The 26,216-nt window shown below is 46.2% G+C and overlaps 1 protein-coding gene, 2 long non-coding RNA genes and 1 other non-coding gene across 16 annotated transcripts in view; 3 read left to right on the top strand and 1 right to left on the bottom strand.

Annotated features, from left to right (window-relative positions):
* Nucleotides 1–5,161: 5,161 nt before the first annotated feature.
* LOC141372765 (uncharacterized) lies at nucleotides 5,162–6,072 on the top strand. Its single transcript, XR_012378169.1, has 2 exons — nucleotides 5,162–5,287; nucleotides 5,586–6,072. It is a non-coding gene; the product is annotated as an uncharacterized lncRNA (long non-coding RNA).
* A 1,311-nt stretch (nucleotides 6,073–7,383) lies between these two features.
* On the top strand, nucleotides 7,384–11,268 carry LOC141372842 (uncharacterized). 2 transcript variants are annotated; one of them, XR_012378314.1, is made up of 3 exons: nucleotides 7,384–8,449; nucleotides 8,998–9,078; nucleotides 10,607–11,268. It is a non-coding gene; the product is annotated as an uncharacterized lncRNA (long non-coding RNA). The 2 variants fall into 2 exon arrangements; XR_012378315.1 differs by having other exon boundaries at nucleotides 7,384–8,493.
* Nucleotides 8,101–8,173, top strand: TRNAM-CAU (transfer RNA methionine (anticodon CAU)). Its single transcript has one exon. It is a non-coding gene; the product is annotated as a tRNA-Met (tRNA).
* A 1,202-nt stretch (nucleotides 11,269–12,470) lies between the features above and the next one.
* Nucleotides 12,471–26,216, bottom strand: part of TBC1D31 (TBC1 domain family member 31) — a 66,769-nt gene continuing 53,023 nt past the window's right edge. For 7 of the 12 annotated variants that reach the window (XM_073893175.1, XM_025871062.2, XM_073893172.1 and 4 more), the window contains 5 exons: nucleotides 23,578–23,718; nucleotides 21,830–22,024; nucleotides 19,039–19,177; nucleotides 14,531–14,626; nucleotides 12,471–12,811 (listed from right to left, as the gene is read on the bottom strand). In XM_073893175.1, coding sequence (XP_073749276.1) covers nucleotides 12,678–12,811; nucleotides 14,531–14,626; nucleotides 19,039–19,177; nucleotides 21,830–22,024; nucleotides 23,578–23,718 — 705 coding nt within the window. In that variant the 3' untranslated portion in view covers nucleotides 12,471–12,677. Of the gene's footprint in view, nucleotides 12,812–14,334; nucleotides 14,444–14,530; nucleotides 14,627–14,657; nucleotides 17,728–19,038; nucleotides 19,178–21,829; nucleotides 22,025–23,577; nucleotides 23,719–26,216 lie in introns of those variants that run through there. The other 5 variants (XR_003208010.2, XR_012378313.1, XM_025871063.2 and 2 more) reach the window with 5 other exon arrangements.

Genomic DNA, 26,216 nt, shown 5'->3' with positions numbered 1-26,216 from the left:
AGGGGCCGGGCCCGGAAGCCTCTGCAGCTTCCCAGAGAGCCACAGGGGCGCTTACCATCAAGGGCGCCATTCTCCCCAGCGTCCTTCCCTCCCTCATAGCCTTTCCCCTCACTCAGCCTTCTACATGGTTAATATATATATATGTGTGTATATATATATATATTTTTTAAAGCAGAGAGAGTGAGAAAGGAGATGAGAATCGGAGTGAGCACGGGCCCTGGAAGCCGCTCACCCTGACTCCCTCCACCTGGCACAGTGACAGGAGAGTGTTGGAGGAAAGATAGGCTGTGGGTTGTGGCCAGGTCAGCTGCGGCTCACCGTGGGCCTGTGACCCCGCCAAGCAGATGGAGTCAGCGGCCTGTGGGTGGGATGGAAGTGCAGGGAGAGGTCAGGGTGAGAGGTCCCAGCTCCTAACCGCTGTGAGCGCCCGGGGCACAGACCGATCCTGGAGCTTCTGGTCTTCACCCTCAGGTAAACGGAAAATTCTGGATGTGCTCCCTTGGGAGCGACCCAGCCAATCCTCCAGAATCCAGGATGAAACAAAGTGTTCGGCTGTCCACAAGCGCCTCAGGCGTCGCCTGTCAAGCACACGCACAAAAATGTTCACTACAGCATTTGTTACTGATGGGGAAGGATGAGTTGTTCCAGAATCAGAAGACTAGAGCAGCTGGGGCTGCCACAACAAAGTACCACAGACGGGGAGGGGGGTGGGGGAGGAGGGGCTGACACAACAGAAATTTAGCCTGTCACGGTTCTGGAGGCTGGAAGCCTGAGGCCAAGGTGTGGGCAGGGTGTTTCTCCGAGGCCTCTCTCCCCGGCTTGGCGATGGTCATCTTCTCCCTATGCCCTCACATGGTCCCCCCTTGTGTGTCTACAGCCTGGTCTCCTTTTCTCAGAGACATTCTGCTGTGGTTACAAAGAACAGGAAGATCTATCTGTATCGGCAGGAAAAGAGTCCCAAGCTTGCTCTTCGTCACGGGACAATAGGATACTGATTATTGGTGGTCTCCCTCTGGAAAGGGAACAGATCAGGGGCCAGGGTGGGACAGGGGGATTTTATTTACTTGTGTACAGACTGGATTACTGCTCTCACCTCTTCACTCCCTGCCTTGCCCTGGCTTTGCGCCTCTCCCACTGTGGGTCGAGTCTATTTCCCTGCCCCATGGATGTTGAACTTGGCCAGGTGGCTTGGTTGGCCCAAAGGAATTTTGATGGATGTACCCAGAGCAGAGGCCTTGAATGTGCTTGCTTGGCACAGCTTCACCTCCTGGGCCGCCGTGACCCTCAGGGAGAAGAATATGCCCCAGGAAATGGCTGGTCCCAGGAGAATGTGGAGACAACCATGAGCAGAGGTGAATTCAACCTCAGCCTGGACAACCCCATATCCATGAGCAAGAAAAATACATGCTTACCTTGAAAACATTATGCTGAGTGAAGTAGACCAGACCCAAAGGGACAAATATTGTATGATTCCATGTACATGAACGTCTGGAATAGGCAAATCCATAGACAGTAGATTAGAGGCTACCGGGAGCGGGAAGGGGGGTTTAGAGAGCTATTGCTTAATGGGTACAGTTTCTGCTTGGGGTGAGGCAAAGGTTTTGGAAATTGATAGTTAAGACGATTGCCTGACATCGTAAATGTACCTAGTACCACTGAATTGCACACTGTGAATGGCAAATATGGTAAATTTTGTGCAATGTTTTTTACCCCAATTTAAAAAAATAATGTAAAAGAGCAAAATCATTGGACTGAACACATTGGGTCATGACTTGTATGGTGTGTGAATGACATTTCAATAAAGTTATTTTTAAAAAAGAAAAATACATGCTTGTTGTTTAAGCCATTGAGTTTTAAATGATTTGTGAAAGTAGCACGAATCTGGCAATTTTTGACTGAGAGAGTATGTGTGTAGGTATGTTTTCTATACTGAGCACATGTTATTTGTGTAATACGAAAGATGCAAAATCAGCATGTATTGGATTCCCCCTAAACGGGCCCCTCTTCCGTGTTTTCCTGCCTGGTGGTGGTACCAGGACGTTTCTGGACGTTGTTCATCCTAATTTGGAGTGACTCTTGGTTTCTCTCTCTACCCTTGGCAGTTAACCAGATCCAAGTCCTGGCCGCTCCTGTAAAAAGTGTCTCCATTGGCTCCCTAATCCAAGCCTCCATAGCCATCTCCTGGGACCTGCTCTCATTGCCCTGGGCCTGGATTGTCTGCTTTCCCGGGTGGCCTCCCTGCCTGGGTGCATCCAGGCTGTGGGAGAGCTGTAATTCGCAACAGGTTTCCACTAAGTTACCCTGTTCAGCTGGCCCTGAGGCTATCTCTCAAAACACACACACACACTCAAGCACACCAACTATCCACTCTGTAAAATGGGTTTACAACAGCCTCTATTGCCTGTCAGTACCCCCAGGGGAACGTGACGAGGTCCTAAAATTGATCAGCTGGAAGGGGGGCAGGCCACTGTTCCTTCCCCATCTCCCGTTTCCCATCTCTTCTTCCTCCACTTTAGGACCCTACTACTAGGTGGGTGTGGAAACCTCTAGCAGCACCAGAAGGGGAATGTTCCATTCAACATCGCTTAGAAGTTGAGAAAGCTAGGGCGCCTGGGTGGCTCAGTTGGTTAAGCAACTGCCTTCGGCTCAGGTCATGATCCTGGAGTCCCGCGTCGAGTCCCGCGTCAGGCTCCCCGCTCGGCGGGGAGTCTGCTTCTCCTCTGACCCTCCCCCCTCCTCTCTCATTCTCTCTCTCAAATAAATAAGTAAAATAAAAAAAAAGTTGAGAAAGCTAAAGATTCTAATGACTATGGTGGCTTCCAGTTCAAAATGGAAAGAGGACCAACCACACTGCTAGATGGATGAAAATTAACTTAGAAGTGCTTTTTAGGCTATAACTTGAAACATACTGAAGGAAAACTCTCTTTGCCCTTTTTCTTCTTTATGTGAACAGTATCTCAACTTTTATATCTCTAAATATGAAAAATAGGAATAAAATTAATGTTGAACCCCATCTTATTCTGGCAAAAAATAATAGTCCTACACTCTATGAACTACATAGGATTAGAACATTGCATCCAGGGGCACCTGGGGGCTCAGTTGGTTAAGCGTCTGCCTTTGGCTCAGGTCCTGATCCGAGGGTTTTGGGATTGAGTCCCTATGGGCACCCTGCTCAGCCGGGAGTCTGCTTCTCCCTCTGCCCCTCCCCCTGCTTGTGCTTGCTCGAGTCCTCTCTCTCAAAAGTTTAAAAATAAATAAATAAATATCCTCTCTCTCTCCCTCTGCCTCTGCCCTGAACGTGGATGTTCTCTCTCTCTGAAGGAAAAAAAAAAAAAAAAAAAAGAACGTTGCATCCATGTCTTCGATATTTGTTTTGGATAAAGTTTACATTTTTTAATTTAATAATTGTGCTTCAAATGTATGTATTTATGAGTTTTGATTCATTGAATACTAATAAAAATAACGTCAATTTAGAAGGAAGTTTTGGCCCTTAGAGCCTTATGGTCGTGGGAAACAAGAAGATCGCAATTTATGTACATATTTTTGTTGCTGAGAGGCATGTTAGGGTGATCAATAATCATCATTCAACCATAGAATATGTATTATATGAGGACAAAACTCTGCAAAGGAGGGAGTAGAATGGAAATAGGAGTTCAGAAGGGAAAATAAATGTAAACTTACCCAATGTTAAAAGGGAGCTTGTTCATATGTATTTAAAACAGATAATGTGGTTTTTGGCTGGGGCAGGGGTTGGGTGGCTTAGTCGGTTGAGCATCTGACTCTTGATTTCAGCTAGGGTCATGATCCCGGGGTCCTGAGATCGAGTCCCACCTGGGGCTCTAAGCTCAGCAATCCTGCTTGTACCCCTCTCTCTGCTACCCGCCCCTCCACCGTCTTTCTCAAATAAATAAATAAATAATAATCTTTAAAAAAATACATAATGGTTTGTATGGAGTCCATAGAATGGTTTTATTTCATTGGATGCATGTTTTAAAAAAATCATAGTTTTATTTTAGAAAATCTGCCTATCCTGGAAATTACATCTTTTGTAACTGAACTTACAATGAGAAAGTTTAGTTATCAACGTTATTCAAGGAAGTGCCTAGATGTTTCAGAATTATTTTAGGGGGTGCACGTGAAGAAACATGTTGGCCAGTTGTTGCTGGGGGTGCGGGGAGGGCCGGGGAGAAGCCCAGCCTTGTCTGACTGGCGAGGGGTCCTGCCTCCCCTGGCAACCAGCGGCTCCAACTTGAGCAGGTCGCCTCCTCGCCTTCAATTTGAGTTTGCACACCTGTAGGTGAAGAACAGGGGTGGTACGACCCCTTCAAGTTGTTCTGGGGGGTCAAGGAGCAGGCACAGAGGACGTGTTCAGCTGGGAGGGAGCAGCGCCTGCATCCACCCAAGGGAGGTGGGGGGAGTGGGGAAAGAAGCAGATGAGGAAGGAAATGGGCATCAGATTTTTGCAGAAGGGGTGACGTTTAGCTGGCTGGAGAAAGGCAAGGAAGAGCTCCCTGTCACAGACAAGGTGCTTGACGGTGGAAAAGCCATGCCAGGCCTAGAGAAAACCCGTCCAAAGGCCGCGAGGTGGAAAGGGCTTGTCTGGGGATCCCCTGCGCTGACACCACCTGAGGCCCTGCGGGTCTTCGGCCATCATCACTCACCACTAGCCGGGCCTGCGGGTCTGCGTCTGCGGCCCTGGTGGGCAGGTGACACTGACCACCCCTTACTCCAGACTCAGTCCGGACACAGCCAGTCAACGGTTCCCTGCGCGGCATCCAAGAGGGGCCGAGGGGGGACTCGGCACCTGCCCAGTTTCTGCAGGAGCGTGGGCCTCATGGAGGCAGGGAGGAAGCTGGTGTGCGTCTCGGCACACGGACTCGCTCGGAAAAGTCTGAGAACTGGTGACACACGTATTTAAAAGATGGAGATGCTTTATTCAGTGGAATATTTGTCCGCTCCCCCTCCCGCCCCCCACTCCCGTGGTCTACTTTCCGTAAGTAGGTTTGCGTGATGACGCCGTCCGCCCCCCGGGTGGGGGCCCAGCGCGCTTCCCCGCACGCGGTCGTGGAGCGTGTCGCGAGCCTGACCAAGTGGCCGCGCCCCCCCCCACCAACGCGTCCGCTCCCCTCCCCCGCGCCCTTGTTCCCGGGTTGCGGGCCCAGGGAAACTCTAGAACCAAACGGACGGGCCCGCCTTCCTTCTCCCGCCTTGCAGCGCAAGGGCGAACCCAGCCCGGCTGGGTGATGGCGGGGACCGCTGGGCAAAGCGCCCCCTCGCGGCCGTCCGGGTAGGTCCAGACTGGGGGCCCCCGCGCAGGGATGCCTCTCACATTCTCTTCTCCCTCTTTCCCCTTCGCTTCACCTTCCCTTCCTCCCTCTCCTTCATCGTCCCCTTCCCCTCTTGACTCTCCTCCGCCTTCCTTTCCTCTGGTCCCTTCTCCTCCCCCTTTCCTCCCCTCTGCCTCCTTCCTTCTCTTCCTCCTTCTTTGTTCCTGCAGGTTCCCGTCTTTTAGGTTAATCGATTCAAAATTGTAAATAGGTAATAGATTAACATTGTTCAAATATTTTATTTTCAACTATTCAAAGGTATACTGTGAAAAGTCTTCATCCCAGAAGAACATCAGACAAATTCCCAACCTGAGGATCAGTCTATAAAATATCTGACCAGTCCTTCTCAAAACTGTCAAGGTCATCAAAAACAAGGCAAGCCAGTGAAACCGTCCCAGCCAGGGGGAGCCTAAGGAGGCACAGCCATTAAATGTGATGTGGGATCCTGGAACAGAAAAGGAACCTTTGGGGAAAACTAAGGAAATGTGAATCAGGATGGACTTCAGTCAATAACATACCAACACTGGTTCATTAACTGTAGCCAACATACCACACTAATGTCGGATGTTAGCAATAGGGGAAACTGGGGGTGGTCTTTATAGGAACTCTACTATCTGCAACTTCTCTGTAAATCTAACACTGTCAACATAATAGTTGACTTTTTTAAGCACTATTGTAAGCACTATTCATCCCATCCTTGCCTTCAACCATATTCTACCCTCCCCCAACACATATTAATCATTGATCTTGGTTTTCTGTGCATCCTTTCAGAGATTTAGTGTGCAAACACTAGCAAATATGAATATTCTCGCCCCCCTTCGTAAGTAATGGCAGCACAGCTCACACCCAGCCCTGCCTTTGGCTTTCTTCACTCGTTTCATTTCGGGCATGGAGCCTCCGCGTTCTTGTTTTCAGTCTGGACGGACCCTCCTTCCTGTGGCCAGGTCCCTGTTCATGGACTTGGGCTTTTTCCAAGTTTTTGCATTTCTAACACGACTAGAGGGCATAATCCTGGAGGGATGAGGTTTTCTGTTGGCCCGCGGGACCCAGGAGCCAGTCCTTTGTAACTGTGGTAGACGGGGACCCTATAAGGGTTCCTAGGAGTGTGTGTGTTGGGGTTTCCCTCTCCAACCCCTCTGCCCTGACCGCCGCCCTCCTGCACCCGCGAGCCGTCCTGGGGCCCCAGCGACTGCACTTGGAGCACCTCCCCTGTGGGGTACTCCCCCACACACCCCGCTCTCCCCGGGGACCCTGGGTGGGAGAGCTGCCCCGAGGACTGAGTGATCATGGGGCTTCCACGAGGGACGGTGAGTGTGGGGAAAACTCCCCCAGGATTGCCTGCTCCACCCGCGACTCCTAAGGAGACTTGAAGGTGCTCTTAGGAGTTGGCCCCCGCCACCTCCCCCACCCCGTCCCCGAGCCTCACCTGCCCAAGAGCTTAATCGAAGTCTTTCCCCTTGTGGGTCACGCTGACCTCCCACTCCAGGAGTCTCTCTCCGATATAGAGATCTGTCACCCACCCCACCCCTGACTTTTTCTCCCCCAACTCCCAGGAGTTCTGGTACCTGCTCTGAAAATAATAATAGCATTTTTTTCCCACCTCCTTAGACTCACATTGCCATTCCTTCCCTTCCACATTCCACCGTATCTCCCAAATTCTGGGGGATTTAAACAACTCTCTCTTCCCGCAACATTTTATAATGACCGATTTCAGGAAAATAGAAACGTTGAAAAACTTGTACAGTGAGCGTCAGTGTGCCCACGGCCTGGATCGACGTGAACATCTCACTGCTCCCGCAGTCTCCGAATCTCTACCTCGCTGTCCTCGAGGCCCGCCGGCCAGCAAACTGGCTGCTTTTTTAAAGCCCTTGAAGCTTGCAACCGTCAGTACCCTGCCCCCCCCCCCAAAGCCTTCTGCATGCCTGTCGTTGGCTGGAGTTCGGTCTTAATTTACAGGTTTTTTTAAAGGTAAATTTTACATACAGCGAAATCTACAGATGTTAAGTGTGCCATTATGTGGCTGATTTTAAATGGTACGTGGAAGAGTGTTTTCCAGTTTAATAGTTATGTATTTATTTTAACTTGTGTTCAAAAACAAACCCACCCGTTTTCCATATATAGTAGTGACATAGTTTCCTTTAACAACGAATGTAGTATTTACTTGAGCTGATGTAAAGGACTGGGGGGTGGGGGAAGAAAGGGAGGGGGTTTCCAAGATGCTGAGGCTGTGCCTCGAGGTGTCGTTTCCCGAGCTGCTGTCGCTTCTGAGAGTGGCCTCAGCCGGCGAGCTCTGGGCCGCGGTGCAAACCTAGGGCGCCGGGAGGGGCGGGACACCGGCTGGATCGGGGGTCTGCGGTGGGGCCGGAAAGGCGTGCATGTATGTTTGCCTGGAATTATTATGCATCTGCGCCTCCACTCCAACTCTTTGAGGCTGGGGATGTCCCCGTAAACACAGCAACCAGCACAGGGCCGGGCATACAGTAGGTGCCCAGTTAAGTGTTTCGCGAGATCAAGAGTATGCAAACGCTGTGTACGCAGTATTCAAAAATAAGACAGTACAGAAGCAGGAAGAATCCCACTCCTCCGTGTCCTCTCTACTCAGCGCAGTGGGTCAAGCAAGCCACAGTGTTTGTTGACCGACAGTCCAGCAGGCAGGCTCTGCGGTCAAAGGAGCCCAGAGCAGACAGAAATAAAACCAGGGTTTCTTATCTGAGCATGCGCGCCGGGGCCCGCGCTAGCCTCATTATCCTACTGCCGGAAAGCACTCGTAGGTGCCTCGTTAGCGCAGTAGGTAGCGCGTCAGTCTCATAATCTGAAGGTCGTGAGTTCGATCCTCACACGGGGCACAATACTTTTGTTTGCCCTGCATCTCTCCACTCCAGCTAGGACGACGGGTTTTATTTGCTCGTCTGTGCACAAGGAGACCCCGGCGTCCGCGCTTTTCCGCAGAGGGGTCTCCGGTGCGTCGCTGGGCTCCGCCTCGCCTCCCGGAAGAACCGGTCCCCGCCCGCTGTCATTGCTGTGAGGTCTTCCTTCTCTGCCCCCGGCCCGGGACCGAGGACTGGAAGGGAGGCCGAGGCACGACGACAGGGGGACACACGCAGGAGACTGGCCGCGACCCCGTACGCCTCTGACAAAACCGCAGCTTCCCCTGCGCGCTGCGGCGGTGGGGAGGGGGTGCCCAGGAGGCAGCACCCCTGCCGCCCAGTCCTCCCCCGCTGCGGCTGCGGGGCTCGGGAAGCGGCCTGCACGAGCGGGCCGGGCGGCGGAGGGCGCTGAGCACCACCGGGCAGCGTGGGCCTGCGGCGCTGGGAGGCGGCAAGACCCGAGGGGGCGGCCGGGAGTGGGGGAGCGCTCTTAGCAGGGGGTGCTGGCGGCTGCGGGGCGGAGCGGGACCCGGGGCCGTGCTGCCCCTGCGGCCGAGACAGGTGCACTTGCAAGTGCGGTCGTCACCGACGGTTCCCGGTAACTGCTCCTCAGCTCAGGCCAAACGGCAAACCAAGTGGGGATGTGCTCGCTGTAATCGCCCCTTCGTCCTGCCAGGTTTCCATGGCGGCACCAATCTCTGCAGGTCCCCCCCCCGCCCCGAGGGACGCGATGATACTTCTCGCTCACTATCCTGGGAGGGAGCGTCTTCCAGAGGCTTTCGCTTTGTTCTTTTTACCATAAGGTCCCTTGCTCAAGGAATCGTGGTGCCAGTGCGGAGATCCTGCCGTTTGTCAGCTGGGTTTTTTTCCGAGGATACGTTCAGGTACGCAGGGAATAACCACAGCTGGCTTCAGGGCCCCACTGCATCCGCTGTGACTCCAGCTTCGCCCCAAGCCCCGTCACCTGCCACCGTTAGCCCTGACTTTGGTGGACACGGGAATTAGTGTCAATTTAGAGCCAATGTCTAGGAGCCCCTGACAGGGCTGGGGCCAGTCCTTCAAGGTAAATGGCAGCAGGTCCCTTTGGAAAGACTTGGGGGATTATTTATAGCATAATAAGTGTCACTCACTGATGCAGGATCCTTCCTGGGGGTGGGGGGCTGGCCTTCTCCTCCGTCAGGAGGCTGTGGATTTGGAACTAAGTTTAGGTCTGGAAAGGGTGACAGGCATGGCTCTCCACTGTGGTGACTCAAGTCAGGTTTTCAGCCAGCAGATCCGGAAGCTTTCCTGTTACATACATGGAGTCACATTTTAGTAGACTGCCAACTCATTCGTCCTTAGGGACAACACAACCCGTTACCAGTAGCCCCCAATCCCCACTACTACTGCTTCTCCACTGCCCGCTACTCTGAATGGTTGCCACTCCGCCTCTGCTACTTCGGAATCCTATCATCTCCCCCGAAATCAGGGGGAGATGTAACCTTCAGCTACATCATGCCAGGCAAACTTTGGCTTCTGAACCCTGATTATAAAGAGAGCAACACTGAGTCCACATTTCTGTCAATCAGCAGGGTAAACTGTTAAAGCCGCTTTTAATGGCTCCGCAGTGCCAGCCACGGGCTTCCTGCCTCTCAGCTCCCATTTCCCTCTTCCTCCCTTGCTGCGCGGTGACCCACGGGCCTCCTCAGGCATGACTGTGCAGGATGGCACACCGGCAGGAGGGGGCGCTGGCGGACGTCGCAAGAGGGATGGGCCTTCTCTTCCTCCTTCCAGTGGGCTGTTTTGCTCCTTCTGGTTCTTGCTTCCCAGTCCACCGGCCGTGGGAGGCTGTGGGGACAGCCAGTGGTACTCCACCCCGGCTGTGTGCCCAGAGTGCACAGTCTCGTAGTGACTTCACAGCCTCCGCCTGATGATCACGTTGCCACAATCCTCCCATCACAGACAGGGAATGTCCCAGGTCTGATGCCAGCAGCAACATCCGGCTCACTCTGGGCACCTGCCTTCCAGCCTTGGTTTGCCCGGGGCGCGCAGGGTGGTGTCCCATGGCCCTGTGACATGGACAGTGCCGGGCCAGGCGCGCGCCACCCTGACAACACTCAGGGGCCTGCTGCGCTGACGCCCCATGCCCTTTGACCCTGCGGTCTTGGGTCGCCTGTGCCCCGGAGACTAACTGACTGACTGACTCTGGCCTGGGCAACCCAGAGAACTTCTCTGACCAGGTCTGAACCTGAGCCTTGCAGAGGGAGGGGGCCTCCTTTCCAAGTCTGTCCTTTACTCTCCCTCAGTCCTTGGTACCCTGTAGAATGCTCTTTACGTCTTTAAGTTAGTCTTCTATCATAGTTTCATAACTCATTGTATCTGAAACTTTTCCTGTTAAAATTGCCGTGTGGTTTGTCTCCTGGCTGGGTCTAGACACGACTCCAGAAGCTGTGCCGAGTGCACTGGTACCAGCGAATTAAGCCATGGTGGTGCTTTCCTTCACCGCGGCTGCAGTACTGGCCAAAGTGGAATCACTGTGGAAAGGCCTTTAGCAAGTGCTCAACTGCTCAGCTTTAGAGAATTCCTACCGGAGAAAAACCATATGAATGTAATAAATCTGAAAAGGCCTTTAACCAAGTGAATAATTTATTCAACACCACTGAATTCATACTGGACAGAAACCCTTAAGTGTAGCCGATGTGGAGAATTCAGCTGAAGCCCCAAATTTATCCAACATGGAACACTTCACACTAGAAAGAAACCTTATGAATGTAATAAATATGAAAAGGCCTGTAGGAACCGCTCTGCTTTAACAAGCTCAAGGGAGTCCTGGAGAGAAACTTCTAGAAGATAGCCAGAGTGGGAAGAATTTTAGCTAAGCTCAACCTTTCTTCAATTCCCAGGGAATTTACATTGTAAAGAAATTGGGGTTAAGTTGAAGATATGTCAAGAAGCAGGAAGAGATCATCAGAAATGTAGTTAGTTCATACATTATGTGTGCTAGAGTCTGAAAATGCCAACCAAGCACATATGACCAGAGATTTAGCCCAATATCTTAAATTTGCTATGGCAGTGACGTGATCAAGACTATTACTGGGAGAGGGGCGCCTGGGTGGCTCAGTCGTTAAGTGTCTGCCTTCGGCTCAGGTCATGATCCCAGGGTCCTGGGATCGAGCCCCGCGTCGGGCTCCCTGCTCGGCGGGAAGCCTGCTTCTCCCTCCCCCACTCCCCCTGCTTGTATTCCCTCTCTCGCTGTGTCTCTCTCTGTCGAAAAAAAAAAAAAAAAAAACTCTTAAAAAAAAAAGACTATTATTGGGAGAACTACAGAGTCTGAGAAAACTGAAGGAATTGATAGAGCTTCATTTGGTTGAGGGTATGCCTGTCACTAGATAAATGGAAACTTTTTAAAAATGAAATACTGTAACACTATAAAAGAGGTGTGTGTGTTTGCAAAACCAGTCTGAGTAGGTGTGAGTGCTGGTAAAAAGGGGACCTGAAGTAGAGGTGAAAATCTGGCTTTATATAGCTGATTCTGGCTGGATCAGGATATTTTAGAATTTGAATCCTTTTAGGTGAGCAAGCGATTTTGAGTTCACCCAACTTTCCATTCTACCCTGTACATTTTACGTTCCGTGACTTCCTGTTGCCAGACACGCACCAGCCTGGCCCATGAAGGCACGTTTGCCACTGACTGAAAATGGACAGAGAAGCAGGCTGAGAAAGTGCTCTTGGGAAACCAATGCCTTGCATTAGGACTTTGCCTATTGGACAAGAGAGCATTTTGCTTACTGTCAGTATTTGGTTTACTATAAGATTATGCTTAAAAAAAAAATTATGCTTCATGACCGCAGACACGAGAATTACTACTGTGTATTGCATGCTTACTCTGTGTCAAGCACAGTCCCAGAATTTTACATTTTAATTTAATCCTCACATCGGGTCCCCGAGTGATTTCTACCCTTCTTTTAGAAATGGGTTCAGGGAAGGTTCTGGAAATAATGACCCAAGATGAGGAAGTTGTGAGTAGCCCTGCTGTGGAGCAAAGAGCCAGAGCGGGGAGAGCAGGCGGGGCTCCCTGGGGAAGGGGGGACCCCGCTGCTGGGGGGCTGCTGGGGGACAGAGGGCCGCCGTGCACAGTCGGTGCTCCAGATGTCCTGCTGACTTCTCTCTCAGTTCTGGCTGTACAGATGTTGAGATGATATCCTTTGTTTCTCCGTTTATCTTTAAAATAAACACCCATCAACTCAAGTCAGAGGTTTATGCTGGTCCTTGCAACCTGAAAGAGCCTAACACAAGCTTTAAAACTTCAAAAATTTTATTATAAAAAGTTACAAGAAGCCATTTATAAGCCCAAAGCATCAGGACGAAATAGTACACATAATTTTTATACACACATTTTTTTTCTGTACAAAAAGGTTGACCTCTGTCGGGATATAAAATAAATAATCTGAAAATCAGTGTCACTGATTGCAAAACGGGTGTCTCTCCGACTCTCTCAAGCCCCCTATGTGGCCAAAAGGGGAGGCGGCCGACGTCTGTTGCGGGCCTGGACGGTGAGTCTTTGGCGAAGGTTTCGTACTCTCTCTGCAAGTTCCCGCTCCATGGTGTCCCACTGTATTCTTCTTTGATTTAAAGAAACTTCAAAAACAAAATTTAAAATTAACAACAGTTTAATTTTCCGATGTTAGCAGCGATATAGCATTTATTTTAAAGGTAAATACGTTGTCAAAAATCAATAATGAAATGAATATTCGAGAAACCAAATTTCTCGAACAAAAAAGCCTCACCTATTGGTTCCTATATTGTTCCATTTACAAGCCAAATATTTATTTGTTGAATTCAATGAAGGCTATGAGAGAACCTACTTGCTTTTGTTTATGTAGCACTTGTTTTTAAATTTGGGGGCTATAAACTATAGACAATCTTTTAGATCAGGAACAAATCTTGTCCAAGAGAGGGTGAGTGGCTTAATGATAATGAGAAAAAGCATTCCAAGTTGCCAAAATATTTAGAAAAGTACACCAAGACTACTTTCCCAATGACTAAATAAAAATAAATAAATCAAATGGTTTTCATAGTGGCCAACACAGGGAGCGTCCAATTAAAATATTACAATGTATCCACATGCAACAGCCATTTCATACTGCGTTTGAGGGGCTAGTAAACACTGCAATCTGAAAAAAAAAAGCACCTTAAAAGTACACTTCTCTCAAACTTAGTTACATAGTCAAACAGCTCCAATTTCTGAACATGATATTTTCCTCCACAGGAATACAACTTTTATGTTTTGTTTTCTGCTAAATAATCTGAGCTTACCAAACGTCTTGATTTGATTTTCTAACTTAGAATTATCTAACTAAAAATTTAAGTCCTGACATGTCGGACTAAAGAACAGATGGAAATCCTGTGTACTTTCGTTCAACTTACACGTGACTTTTGGTTTAATTCCTATTCTGACACAGAATCTGTGGATGCACATGAAGCATGAGTTAGCAAAAATTTACAACACTGGAATCACACGCCCTGTTACTAGGGATATTTTTTATAAAGCTTGTCTTCAGGGGACACTGTGTAAGAATCTGTTCTTCTAAAAGAACTCAAAAGATCTTGTTAAATTTTGCTTCTTCTATATGATGGTTTTGTTGAAAATGTCAGTTGAAATCGAAGTCTAACAGAGTTTCTTGTTCCCTCCCCCGTTTTAAAAAAGAAATCAAATACTTTATTGGGAAAACCGTCAGCTCCTTTATGGGCTAATGCTGTGATTCTATTTCTGTATCACGTTTCCACCCTGTCCCTTGCAAACATAAACAAAAACTTGCAGGGAATCAAGCGGAGGGATCAAACGTCAGCCATTCAGCATGAAGCCGTTTGTCTTGGGCAGGTGGGCCGCTAGGGGCCCCGGTGGGCCACCACAGGGCCCCGAGCAAAAACTCCTGTCTTTAGTGGCTATTGGACAGGGCCCAGTCCAGAAGAACAGAGTCAGAAAATTCAAATACGTAATAGCTTTGAAAACTAATGCTCAGATTTTCTCTCCACGAGGGTGTAAAAACTGGTTGTGAATATCACTACTTTAGTTAGTGACAGACTTCTGTAGGCGCCTATGACTAGTATCAGAGAAAGGAAATCACGTCAGTGACATTCATCTGGCAAACGTTCTCTACCTGGTTTCGGTCTGATTCAGTTTGCTCTCCAGCTAGAATAGCTGAGAACCCTGCTCTCTCCATTTCAGGAATTTCCATTATCAATCCCTGGGAAAATGGCATCAGCATGCTGCAAATAAAATTCAAGCCACGGTCTTGCTTAAATGAATGCTACATTTTAAATGATGGAAGAAAGATTTCTTGCTTATCAACTTACTGCATGTTGAGGAATCCATTTCTGAAATGTCATTTAATTGTGAGGTTTGAGGCAAGCAGCTTGAGGCGACCTGTCCAATTTGGTACCTGGGCACTGCTGTTATACAAGAGAGCAGATACAGGTGTTTGGGAGTGAGTGGAAAGCCGTTCTGAATTCCAAACAGTCCCTAAGAAATGACAACTGCCAAGGATGAAAAGCCCCCACTTCTGTTCTGGGAAGAGCTCTGTCCCCACTCTAAGGGCAGGGCAAGTGCAGTAAAGAGCTGAAGTTTTGGTGACGTATTTTAAAAACACCTTTAGCTAAAACAAAAAGCCAACAAACCAACCACTCAAAAATAGAGATGTTAGGATAGAGATCCCAAATATTTCTTGGACAAGATTATGAAATGTGATGAGCAAGCCTTCCCTGAGAGCTCCCCAGAGTCTACCCCTGGCAGCTTCCACCGGGCGGGGCCTAATCGCGGCAACAGAGAGCACGTGAGAACCAGCGAGAGGCAGGCTGCCCCTGAAGCCCCTGAAACCTTCCAGAACAGCAAGCAGAGCAGGGTTCCGGCACCAACCTGGTGCCTCCCTGCCGTTTCTTGGTCAATCACTCACCTCAAAAGTTATACTGGCCCCTTGGCCGTATTTTCACTGTTCCCCAACTCTTGTACTTTTTCAATAAGACACCAAGGTCTTTTTTTTTTTTTTTAATTTTTCAGGCCAGCAAGTGTCATGACTGTCCCTTTCTACTCCCATCACTAGGGTCCAAGCCTCTAAGAACCAGGCCCAGACTGTCTGAGTTACATTGACTCATTAAGATGCCTGCCTTTTACCTGGTCTCAAGGGCCGTAACTAATGGTTTTAACTCACAGTTTTAGCTCAATGAGTCATTAAGACTATTTGGGGCTGATTACCAAATGACTCATTTGAACTGGTGTGGGGAAATGGGATGTGAGAGTCATCTTCAAATATGTGAAGGGCTGTCATGTGGCAGAGGCAGTAGATGTAATCTGCATTTGCACCAAAGAACTGTTTCTAATGAGGGAATTTACAAAAAAAAAAAAAAAAAAGACATTCAATTTTACACAAGGAGACACAGCTTGTAAATAAAATACTGGCAGAAATGGAATTGGGTAGTGAGCTCGCCAGCTCCATGATATTCTGGCATAAGTTGGATACCCACCATTCACCACTGCAGCAATGATTTGCACAGCAGATCCTGGTTCTCCAGACCCTTCCCTATCTGAGACCTCTCTGGCCCTTGTCTCTCCTCTGTCCTCCAAGAGCCATACTGGCCCGGGCTGTTTCCTTCCTCTTCCTGAAGGGCCATGGTGTAAACATCACCTCTGTCCCAGCACTGAATGGTCCTCGCGGCCGGCAGCCATGTTTCAAACACTGGCTGAGCAGACTCACCTATGAAATTTTAAAATGAAAATCCAGTTTCCTAGCTTCTATCCTAGATCTACCAAATTAAATCACTGTTGGTGAGGTCCTTAAGAGGGTTTTTTTTTTTTTTTAAATCTGCAATTTACAAAAAAATAATAAATGCTAATGGTAACACATTTGAACACATAAACAATAAAAGCAAAAACTCCTCCTTATGGTTAGGGTTAGGGCCAAGAGGAATGGCAGGCCCAATCTGCTGGCACTGTGGTGAGCTTCCCAGGAGTTTGATTTGAGAGCATGGGTCAAGGGAGTGTCAGGCTCATGGTTTGCGCCCAAGGAGCCGGCAGAAAGTGGGGGTTCGCTGGAATGGGCATGCAGATATGGTTTCTGGAGTTCCAAATGGCGTGGTTTCCTTCTGGGTGGCAGCCTGAGTCCTCTGGTATTGCTCAGGTGTCCACAATCCCTGGGGCTTTGGAGCCAGGCCTCTGGGGACAGACCCCTCAGAAGCCATGCTAGGGTTGGGGTAAGACCTAGGGGCATGGCAGTCCTGATCTTCCGGCGCTGTGGCGAGCTTCCCAGCGTTCTGTGTTAGGGGCGTGCAGCATGCACGTTCCTGTACAGGTTTTTGTACGGACTCGTTTCTGAATCTCCTGGGTACATACCTATGAGCGCAACTGCTAGGTCATACAGCCACTTTATGTTTGACCTTCTGAGAATCCACCAGAGTATGTGCCAAAGCGCCTGCCATTTCACACAACCTCCAGCCCTGTCCCCATTTCTCTCTGACCCTTGTCAACGCTTGCTATGTTTGATTATAGTCACGCTAGTGGGTGTGAAATCGTATCTCATTCTGTTTTTGTATTTTTACTTTTCACATGTGGTTTTGGTTTGCATTGCCCTAGTGACTGATGAAGTTAAAAGTCTTTTCTTGTGTGTACTGTGGCCATCTGTATCTTCTTTGGAGAACTGTATATTCAAGTCTTTTGCCCATTTAAAACTCTGCACTGGTATCATTTTATAGGACATGGCTGTTCAGCTACAATTTAAGTTTATGGATCACGGATTTCAGGGGCAGCAAGGGCCATTCACATTGTCCAGAAGGTCCTGTTTTCTCGAAAATAATAAGAATTTCCTCCTCAGTGCTAATAAAGATTTGATACTAAGCAAAAATTTTATTTATTTTTTTAAAGATTTATTATTTTGAGAGAGAGAGAGCATGAGTGTGGGGAGGGCAGAGGGAGAGGGAGAATCTCAAGCAGACTCTCCATGCTGAGCACAGAGCCCAACGCAGAGCTGGATCCCAGGACCCTGAGATCATGACCTGAGCTGAAATCAAGAGTCAGACGCTTAACCGACAGAGCCACTCAGATGCCCACCACCCATTTAAAAAAGTTTAAAATAAATGACCCATCTTTGGCAAACTCTTCTCTGTTTCCTACTTCCTGGTGCCTCCATTCTGGGCCCTGAGTGACAAACAAATGCCAAGCGTCTCCAATCAAAATGCCATTTTCCTAATTAGAGCTGATTATCTCCCAGTGTTAAGAGCAAGTGACTCTGATTTCATTTATACACCCTGATTAAGGAAGTGACAAATCCTTACACGTTTGCCTTTTGAAAAATGTATGATTATATTAACCAAATGATCTCACATTGGTGAAATTTAGGAAAGTTAAAAAAAATTTAGGTAGCTCGGTGGGACGACCCCACAGCGGCAGAGGGGCCAGCATGCGGGAAGATGACTGATGACCGAAGGGGAAGCTTCTGCAGTTTCTTCCTTTTTTCTATTTCTAAATCCATAGGTTCTCGAACAGCCTCAAGCATCGTTTCTTTCTAGAGGAGGGGTAAGTGTGAGAGGGTTAGGGACAGGTAGCAGCTCCACTGCTTACTCTCTCTTGTAAGCCAGCTGTAAATATTTGCTTTGTGCAGAGTGACATTCCCCTCCCTCCTGCCCCAGGGGCCGGGGGGAGGGGGGCAATCCGGGACCTGAGTCTAAAGCAGGAGAGCTAATGAAGAGTTTCAAAAGTAGGCATAATTAAATGCTGATGCTTCTAACCTACGTTTCTACTTTTCAAATGTGTGAATTACAGAAGTTACGCCCACAGCGACATTATTCATAGAAGCCAAGAAGTGGACACAACCTCATTGCTCATCAACTGATGATGAAAGGATAAATACAATGTGGAATACCTCCGCAATGGCATACTGGCAACAGAAAGGATGACATACTGATGCATACTACAGCGTGGATGAACCTCAAAACATCATGCAAAGTGAAAGAAGTCAGACCCAAAAGATCAGAGTGTGTGATTCCATTCATATGAAGTTTCCTGACTAGACAAATCTATAGACACAGGAAGTTGATCTGTGGTGGCCAGGGGCTGGGAGGGAGTGAGGGGAAATGGGGAGTGACGGCAAATGGATACAAGGTTTATTATGGGGCACTAGAACCTTCTAGAATTGATTACAGTGATGACTGCACAACTGTGAATATATATATATTTTTTACATATGGCAATACCACACAACTGTATACTTTAAATAGGTAAATCATATGGTATGTGAATTATTTATCAGTAAGACTGTTACTAAAAAAAGGTAATCCATATATATTAAAAAAGACTAGAATACAAAATGTAGTAAAATAAAAGTTCACTGTAACTGCACTTGATTTTAGAATTCTAAGTAATTTAGGTTTTCAGTTGCCATTCCAAGTCTGGCACCAAAACCCAAGGGTTATAGTAAGTTTCCTTGTGCTACTTTACTATACTATTGTTTTGAGGACCAGCTATTGGCAAAGCACACATTTTTACCAAAATAAACTAGAAGCACTTTGGGAACAAATCATATTCTGATAGATTAAGAAGATAACAAGGAGCATGGAACCATGGAATAAAACAGAACTGTACAGGATAGTTGAGAGCTTTCTTGATCAGAGTTTTTTTTTTAAACAAAACAAAACGAAACCCCACTCCCCCCCAAAAAGTCCCAGCAACCAAAAAAAGGGTGACTAGTGAGTGATCACCTTTCAGCTGAGCACTAATTTGAATAAAGTGTACCTCAGGGATTTATTCGTGATAGCAGAGCACAGGAAGTACACGGGTCTGTAATTTCATGAAGAGAAAGGCACTCATGGATACTCACCTTTACTATATGGACGTTCAGCATGTTCTAAAGCACCATTTATCTCTTTCTCTAGAAACCACTTTCTAGATGCATCTGCGAGAGCTGAAGCTTTCTTTTCTGATTTCAAATGAAAGTCTTTTTCTTTAGCTTCCTCCCACTATATGCAAATAAATGAAAGAAAAGAAAAATCACCTAAAAGTTGCGGTAATGTTGGTTCCGACAGTGGAGTAAGTCCTTTTTGTTTCCTCTACTCCACTTCCTTTGGGATTCCCATGGCATGCAGGATCTGTTTTAGGGTAACCTGAGTGCCTTTGACCTTGAGGGCAGAGGCACTTCTCACGTACCACTCGGTATGTCAGGGGGCCACACAGCACACTGGGTGTGCCCACTGTCTTTGAAACAAGTCATTTCAATACATGTCGAATCTTGTGGGATTAAGCTAGTTTTTTTTTGTTTTTGTTTTTGTTTAAAGATTTTATTTATTTATTTGACAGAGAGAGACACAGCGAGAGAGGGAACACAAGCAGGGGGAGAGGAAGAGGGAGAAGCAGGCTCCCCGCCGAGCAGGGACCCCGATGCGGGGCTCGATCCCAGGACCCTGGGATCATGACCTGAGCCGAAGGCAGACGCTTAACGACTGAGCCACCCAGGCGCCCCTAAGCTAGTTTTTTATTTTTTATTTTATTTTATTTTATTTTTTTTTAAAGATTTTTATTTATTTATTGAGAAAGAGAGAATGATAGAGAGAGAGCATGAGAGGGAGGAGGGTCAGAGGGAGAAGCAGACTCCCTGCTCAGCAGGGAGCCCGATGTGGGACTCGATCCCGGGACTCCCGGATCATGACCTGAGCCGAAGGCAGTCGCTTAACCAACTGAGCCACCCAGGCGCCCAAGCTAGTTTTTTAAATTCATGACAATGGTCTTATTTAATTTGAATGCTATCCCTTAATAAAATTTGCCCAGCTCCGGTACACATGCTGACCAATCTCAGGGAAGTCGAGGAATTTCTATTAACCCTGACTTTCTTTTTCATAAAGTGAGAAAATGATGATCTTAAAATTAGCTCAAGGGTAATGAAAATAATGCAGTTAAGATATCCCACAACTCCTAAAGTTCGTCAGTGTTCTATGCCACAGCTCCTATATACAAACACACACAGAGTCTTTGTCATAGAAATGCGAATGCATGAAATAACACAACTTCAAAGAATCATCAGGGCCAGGATGGACCACAGAAATCCAGTCTTTTCCTGTTACTGAGGAGGAGAGAGAGTCAGGGATTTTTTTTTTTTTAAGATTTTATTTATTTACTTGAGAGAGAGAGAATGAGAGAGAGAGAAAGCACATGAGATGGGGGGAGGGTCAGAGGGAGAAGCAGACTCTCCGCTGAGCAGGGAGCCCGATGCGGGACTCGATCCCAGGACTCCAGGATCATGACCTGAGCCGAAGGCAGTCGCCCAACCAACTGAGCCACCCAGGCGCCCGAGAGTCTGAGTGATTTTAAGGCCACACGGTAGTCAAGCTAGCTTTAGAACTCAGGACACCAGATACAAGGGAGCATCTCTGTATAACAGGAAAAGCCCTCACTGTGATTCTGTGTCCACTCTCAAATATACCACTTTACCCCAAGGCCAGCAGCACTGAACACGGCACAGTCTAGCACCGATGCTTGAAGATGTGGGCCTCCACTGCGACTGTCCTGGGGGATGCAGCCTCAGCGGGTACCCCCCCTCTGTCCTTGACTCAAAGTGTTATCAGATAGGGCCGTGTACCCTTTAGATGGCGTAGCAGGAAGATGAATAGGAATAGTGACTTGAAGGAAAGAGATTATAAAAAGCTTTTGGAATAGACGTCACAACAGAGCAGAATAAAGAGGAATGAACTACAGCCAGTTCTCTGGTTCCTGATCTCTCCCTAGCTCTTCAGTGTCCTCAGGGAAGTCCGTCTGTGGTAAGATCTGCAGAGCGTGGGTACCAGAGCTGCTCACAGGATCAACCGAAGGATACATCTGCGTGACATGACATAAACTCTTAGCTGCCGCCTCAAAATCCTTTCTCTGATTCTTCTTTAGGAAAAGAATTCGAATTTTATTTGGGATGATAATGCTCCTTGCTAAATATACCATATTTCCCAACACCCTGTGCAGGCAAATGTGGCTAGAAATGTGACATGGGACTTCTGGAAAGGAGTTAGGGTTGTCTCAGCTGGGAGTTGGACCTTTCATATGTCTGCCCTACCTTCGTCCTGCTGGCCGGAATGCATACGTGATGGCTGGAGGTCCAGCAGTCATCTTGGATGGTGAGCTATCCTTGAGAAGGAAAGCCATGCACCAGGAAGCAGTGCAGAAAGACTGAAAGGGCCAATTACCCTAATGACCTCGGAGCCAGGAAACAACCCTGGACTTCCTATCTCCACACTTCTTTCATGTGAAAAAGAAAAACATGTCCATCTTGCTTACAGTCACTATTATTTCGGGTTTTGTTAGTAGCAGCTACATATAATCCCTAACTGTTTAAAAGTCATCTACATTGTAAGAATCAAGAATTAGGTAATATTAGTAATATTATCCCATCAGCCAGAACAAATCTACTCAAGGAAGCTGAGTTGAGAGGTGCTAATGTAAATAAGAAAGATGCCTAGTCATTTTTAGGTATCGTATTAGATTACTTCTCTGCACATACCTATTACAGTTAGATGATCTTTAAGATCTTTTCCAACAAAATTTATCTGGTTTGATGATTTTGTCATCAATTATGTAATATTTCAAAATTTAAATGATGAATAACAAAAAATTTGTGACACCATTCTTACCTTTTTAGCTTCCTCCCCCATCATTGCGTCTAATACTTCTGTTTCTTTCCTTCTGTTTTCCCGAAGAAGTCTGGCCACTTCCTGGTAACACTCGTTTCGCCGCAGATCGTCACATCTTTGTTTATATAAAGCTTGAATTCGCCAGTCGGCATTTAGACATGCTTGTCCAGCTTTTGCCAAATTTTCTTCAATTAACTAAGAAATATTTACAGATTTCAGAAACAAGGTCAGACTATATATAAAATACAGTGTATCTGTTCAATGCATCCAAGTGTCTAGGGTAGCTGTTTTTCAAAGATTTATTTATTTGAGAGAGAGTGCATGGCAGGGAGGGGCAGAGGGAGAACCGTAAGCAGACTCAGCGCTGAGCACAGAGCCCGAGGCAGGGCTTGATCTCATGACCCAGAGTCCCCACTTAAGCTGAAACCGGAAGTCGAATGCTTGACCGACTGAGCCACCCAGGCGCCCCTAGGGTAGCTGTTTGTAACCTTGGTTGCATATTAGAATCATCTCACAGTGTTTAAAACAAGCTGGTGTCCAGGACCCAGCACAAACCAATTATATCAATCTCTAGGGTTGCAGGATATTGGAACTTTTTTTTTTTTTAAGATTTTATTTATTTTTTGACAGAGAGTGAGAGTCAAAAAGAGAGTCAAGCAGGGGGAGCGGGAAAGGGAGAAGCAGGCTTCCTGCTGAGCAGGGAGCCCAATGCAGGGCTCAATCCCAGGACCCTGGGATCATGACCTGAGCCAAAGGCAGATGCTTAACCGACTGAGCCACCCAGGCGCCCCAAGGATATTGGAACTTTTACCAAGGTGATTCTAATGCATACATAGTCAAGGTTGAGGATTTCTAGGCTAAGCAGTAAACAATTTCCATCTTTCAACCTTTTTGAAAAGGAGTCAGAAGAGCTCATTCTTACAGACTGGACTAAAGCCTACAAGGAAAAATAAATGGTAGGCTATTCTGGTGGGACCACGTAAGGGATTGTTGTTGAACAGAAGGTAGGGAAATCTTACACTATTCCTGGCTTTTGGACCAGGGCCAGGCCTTGCCACAAGACCCATTTAGCATTTTGCTAACTGGATAATAGAGAAAGTTCTTTCCTGAAGTTCTCAGATTCTATTTCAATTCACTTAAGCCAGCATTTCTGAAAGGGTACTCCACAGAAATTCTACAAAATAAGTTTGGGAAATTTTCTTAAAGATTCACAGTATATCATATCCTCAAATGTGGCAGGAAAAAAACCAACTTTAAACAGCACTTCCAACACTTACTTGCCACTCTCCACTTTACTGAGTAATAGTTATTAATATTCTACAGAATATACTTTGGAAATGCTGCCTTATATACCAGGCAAAGACCTGATGTTTTGCAACTAATCTACTCAGGGACAATTTCTGAGACATAACACAGTAGGTTAGTATCTATAATGTTACTATTTCCCTTTTATTTTCTCCTAAGTCTTAACATTCTTAAGAGTGTAAAAGATACACGTGTATGTCTGGCAGTGAAGTGAGTAACCTGTAAAAATAATGTGAGATTCTAGGAACTGTGATAACTGAAACAAAGAAATGAATTAATGCAACTTTACAGAGTTTAATGCAACTTTATAGAGTTTAATCTTGAATTTCTTTTTTTTGAAAGGATGACAGATGCGGGGGGGGGGCAGGACAGGGGAAAATAAATATATGAAAGAATGACGGACCTGTCCCCCTCTCTATACGCTAAATTTGCCATATTTTTACCTTCTGAGTTTTTTGGTTCTGAGTTTGATCTGTTTCTATCAGTTTATGAAACATGTGTTCTTCAAGATCCACTTTTTGTCTAAAGGCATTTGCATCTTCTCTCATTTCTTTTGCAACAGCTTCCTGATTTCTAATAAGATTCTGTTAAAAAAATCAATTGTAAAAAAAAATCACAAATCTATATAATAATGCTAGAACACAAAATGACTTTTTTTTTCTAGAATACTAGCACACAAATAAAAAATTGGCATTTGATTTTCAAAGTAAAAAGCAAACAGAGACATCACGGAAAATACAAGAAAAGACCCCTGAAAATTCTCTCATCCAAAAAAGCATTGAGAACACTGGCCAACCAACTTTTTCAGAACTCTGGAAATTAACCAAAGGCTTGCAGCAATTTGGGGAGCATTTACTCATAAAAATGGCTGAGTCCTTAACAAATACAAACAAATTAAAAAAAAAAAAAAGGCTGAGTCTTGGTAAGAAGAGTAACCCTTAGGGCATTTTTAACTTGCACTATCCCTAGTCCCACCCCACCCCTAAACTCTGCATTAGCCTTGAAAACCAGTAGCCTGGCAGCCAATGGAGGAGATAAAGTGGAGCTGGAGCTCCTTCAAACTCCATTTGACCTATTTGGTGTTCTGGAAGAACCCACTCCCAAGGCTGTCTTTATCTGTCCTGACTCAGAACTCACTCCTTTGAACAGCCTTTTCCCTGGGGACGTTTGCTGAAAAACATCAGAGGAAACTGTTGACTATCTTGGCTGCCTGAGGCAGTGGATCACAGTGTAAACCACAAGTTAATCAAAAAGATTTACAGAAAAAAAATTGGAGAATCAGATGTCTGTAGGGGACTTTGAAAAGCTCTGATAGATTCCTGGGACCCTAAAAGTCCACATGCATGTGTAAGGCTGTACACATGGCAAGGGCTATGTGAACGCTCATTTCAGAGAAGGTCCTGGGCTCTCAAGTCTGGTGAACTGAGGTACTGCACGGTCAGGAAGTGAAATCTGAGACGCAGTTGTAAACTACAGAGCTAAGTGTTGAAGGCATGCCCCAACACAGTGCACACAGAGCTCGCTGGCAAAGACTAGAAGCGTACTGGTTCAAGGCAACTATGGAAATCTCTGTCGGGTCACTAACACTGAGTAAAGACTTTAATTTAGTTCTATAAATTAATCTTTACAGAATTAATTCAGACAAGTCATTAAGTAAAGAGACAAGAAACCCTGAGGAGGCGGGAGAATCTGATTTTCAGAACTGCCACATTACAGTATTTAAAATATCTCATTTTCAACAAAAAATTACATGAGATATTAAAAACCAAAAGAATGGCTCCACGTACTCTGAATAGACATTAACCACACGTTCTCCAAAGAAGTTATAAGAATGGCCTATAAATATATGAAAGCATCACTACGTGGACTAGCATCATTAGTCATTAGAAAAACGCAAATCAAAACCACAAGATACCACTTCACACCCAATAGTATGGCAACAATCAAAAGGACAGATAAAAACAATGTTCACAAGAATGTAGAGAAATTAGAACTCTACACTCCTAGGTACATTATCTAAGAGAACTGAAAATATATGTTCAAACAAAAAGTTGTACATGAATGTTCACAGTAGTACTACTCATCCTAGCCAAAAAGTGGAAACAACCCCAAATATACACCAACTGATAAATGGATAAACAAAACGTGGTCTTATCCACACAAGGGAATGTTATTCAGCCACAAAAAGGAAGTACTCACTCATGCCACTATATGAATAAACCTTGAAAACATTATGCTTTGTAAAAGAAGCCAGTCACAGAAGACTATACATTGTATGATTTCATTTAAACGAAATGTCAGGATAGGCAAATCCATCGAGACAGTAAATAAGTGCTTGCCAGGGTCAGGGGACTGGGGAAGTGAGTGTTAATGAGTACAGTGGTTGAAGGGAAGGATAGCAAACAGTATTCATGAAAATTTAAGTTAAATAAGCAAAATACCAACTGTATGTACCAAATAATCTCACTTATCCTTATTAATGATATTAGCAATTATTTCCCAATTTAGGGATTTTTTTCTACTTTTCTAATTATCTACTGGCAACATAATTACCTTCATAATGAAAAATAAAAAATGTTTTCCAGTGTTATGTAGAGAAGATATATGTATGAAGAATTTTATTGTCACAAATTGTAAAGCACTTAAACATCATCCGACAGAAAAAAAGTTTAAATAGGTTATGGATCATCCATATCTACTACAAATGACAACCAAGATATGTAGTCATTTAGAAAAGGGATTTTATTAAGTAAAAAAGAAAAGCAGAATACAGAATCTCATCTACTCCATAAAGAGGTAAAATGATGTATGTGCAGAGATTAGGGATTAGGAGGAAAACAATGGAAATCTACAAACAGCGAAGAGGAAGGAAGACAAGGCGGTGGTTTAAAGCAGATGGTGGAAGTTGTCCATCCATTTTGTAAAATGGTAGAGCGTTTTAGGCCAAGGGACAATGATGGGAAACTAGTATCTGCCCAGCTCCTGCCAGTACCAGACACTGTAAGGGTGAAGGGTAACTTAGTAGCTGGAGTTATTCAAATCCTGCACATTCCAAAGGAAACATTAGCCCTTGACCAGCTCT

Source organism: Callorhinus ursinus, unplaced genomic scaffold (genome assembly GCF_003265705.2).
Source record: "Callorhinus ursinus isolate GAN/ISIS: 27379988/994484 unplaced genomic scaffold, GSC_fseal_2.0 scaffold5, whole genome shotgun sequence".
In the NCBI taxonomy this organism is placed as follows: Eukaryota; Metazoa; Chordata; class Mammalia; order Carnivora; family Otariidae; genus Callorhinus; species Callorhinus ursinus.
Note: the sequence above shows the minus strand (reverse complement) of the source record. Positions and strands in the feature narration are given on the sequence as shown.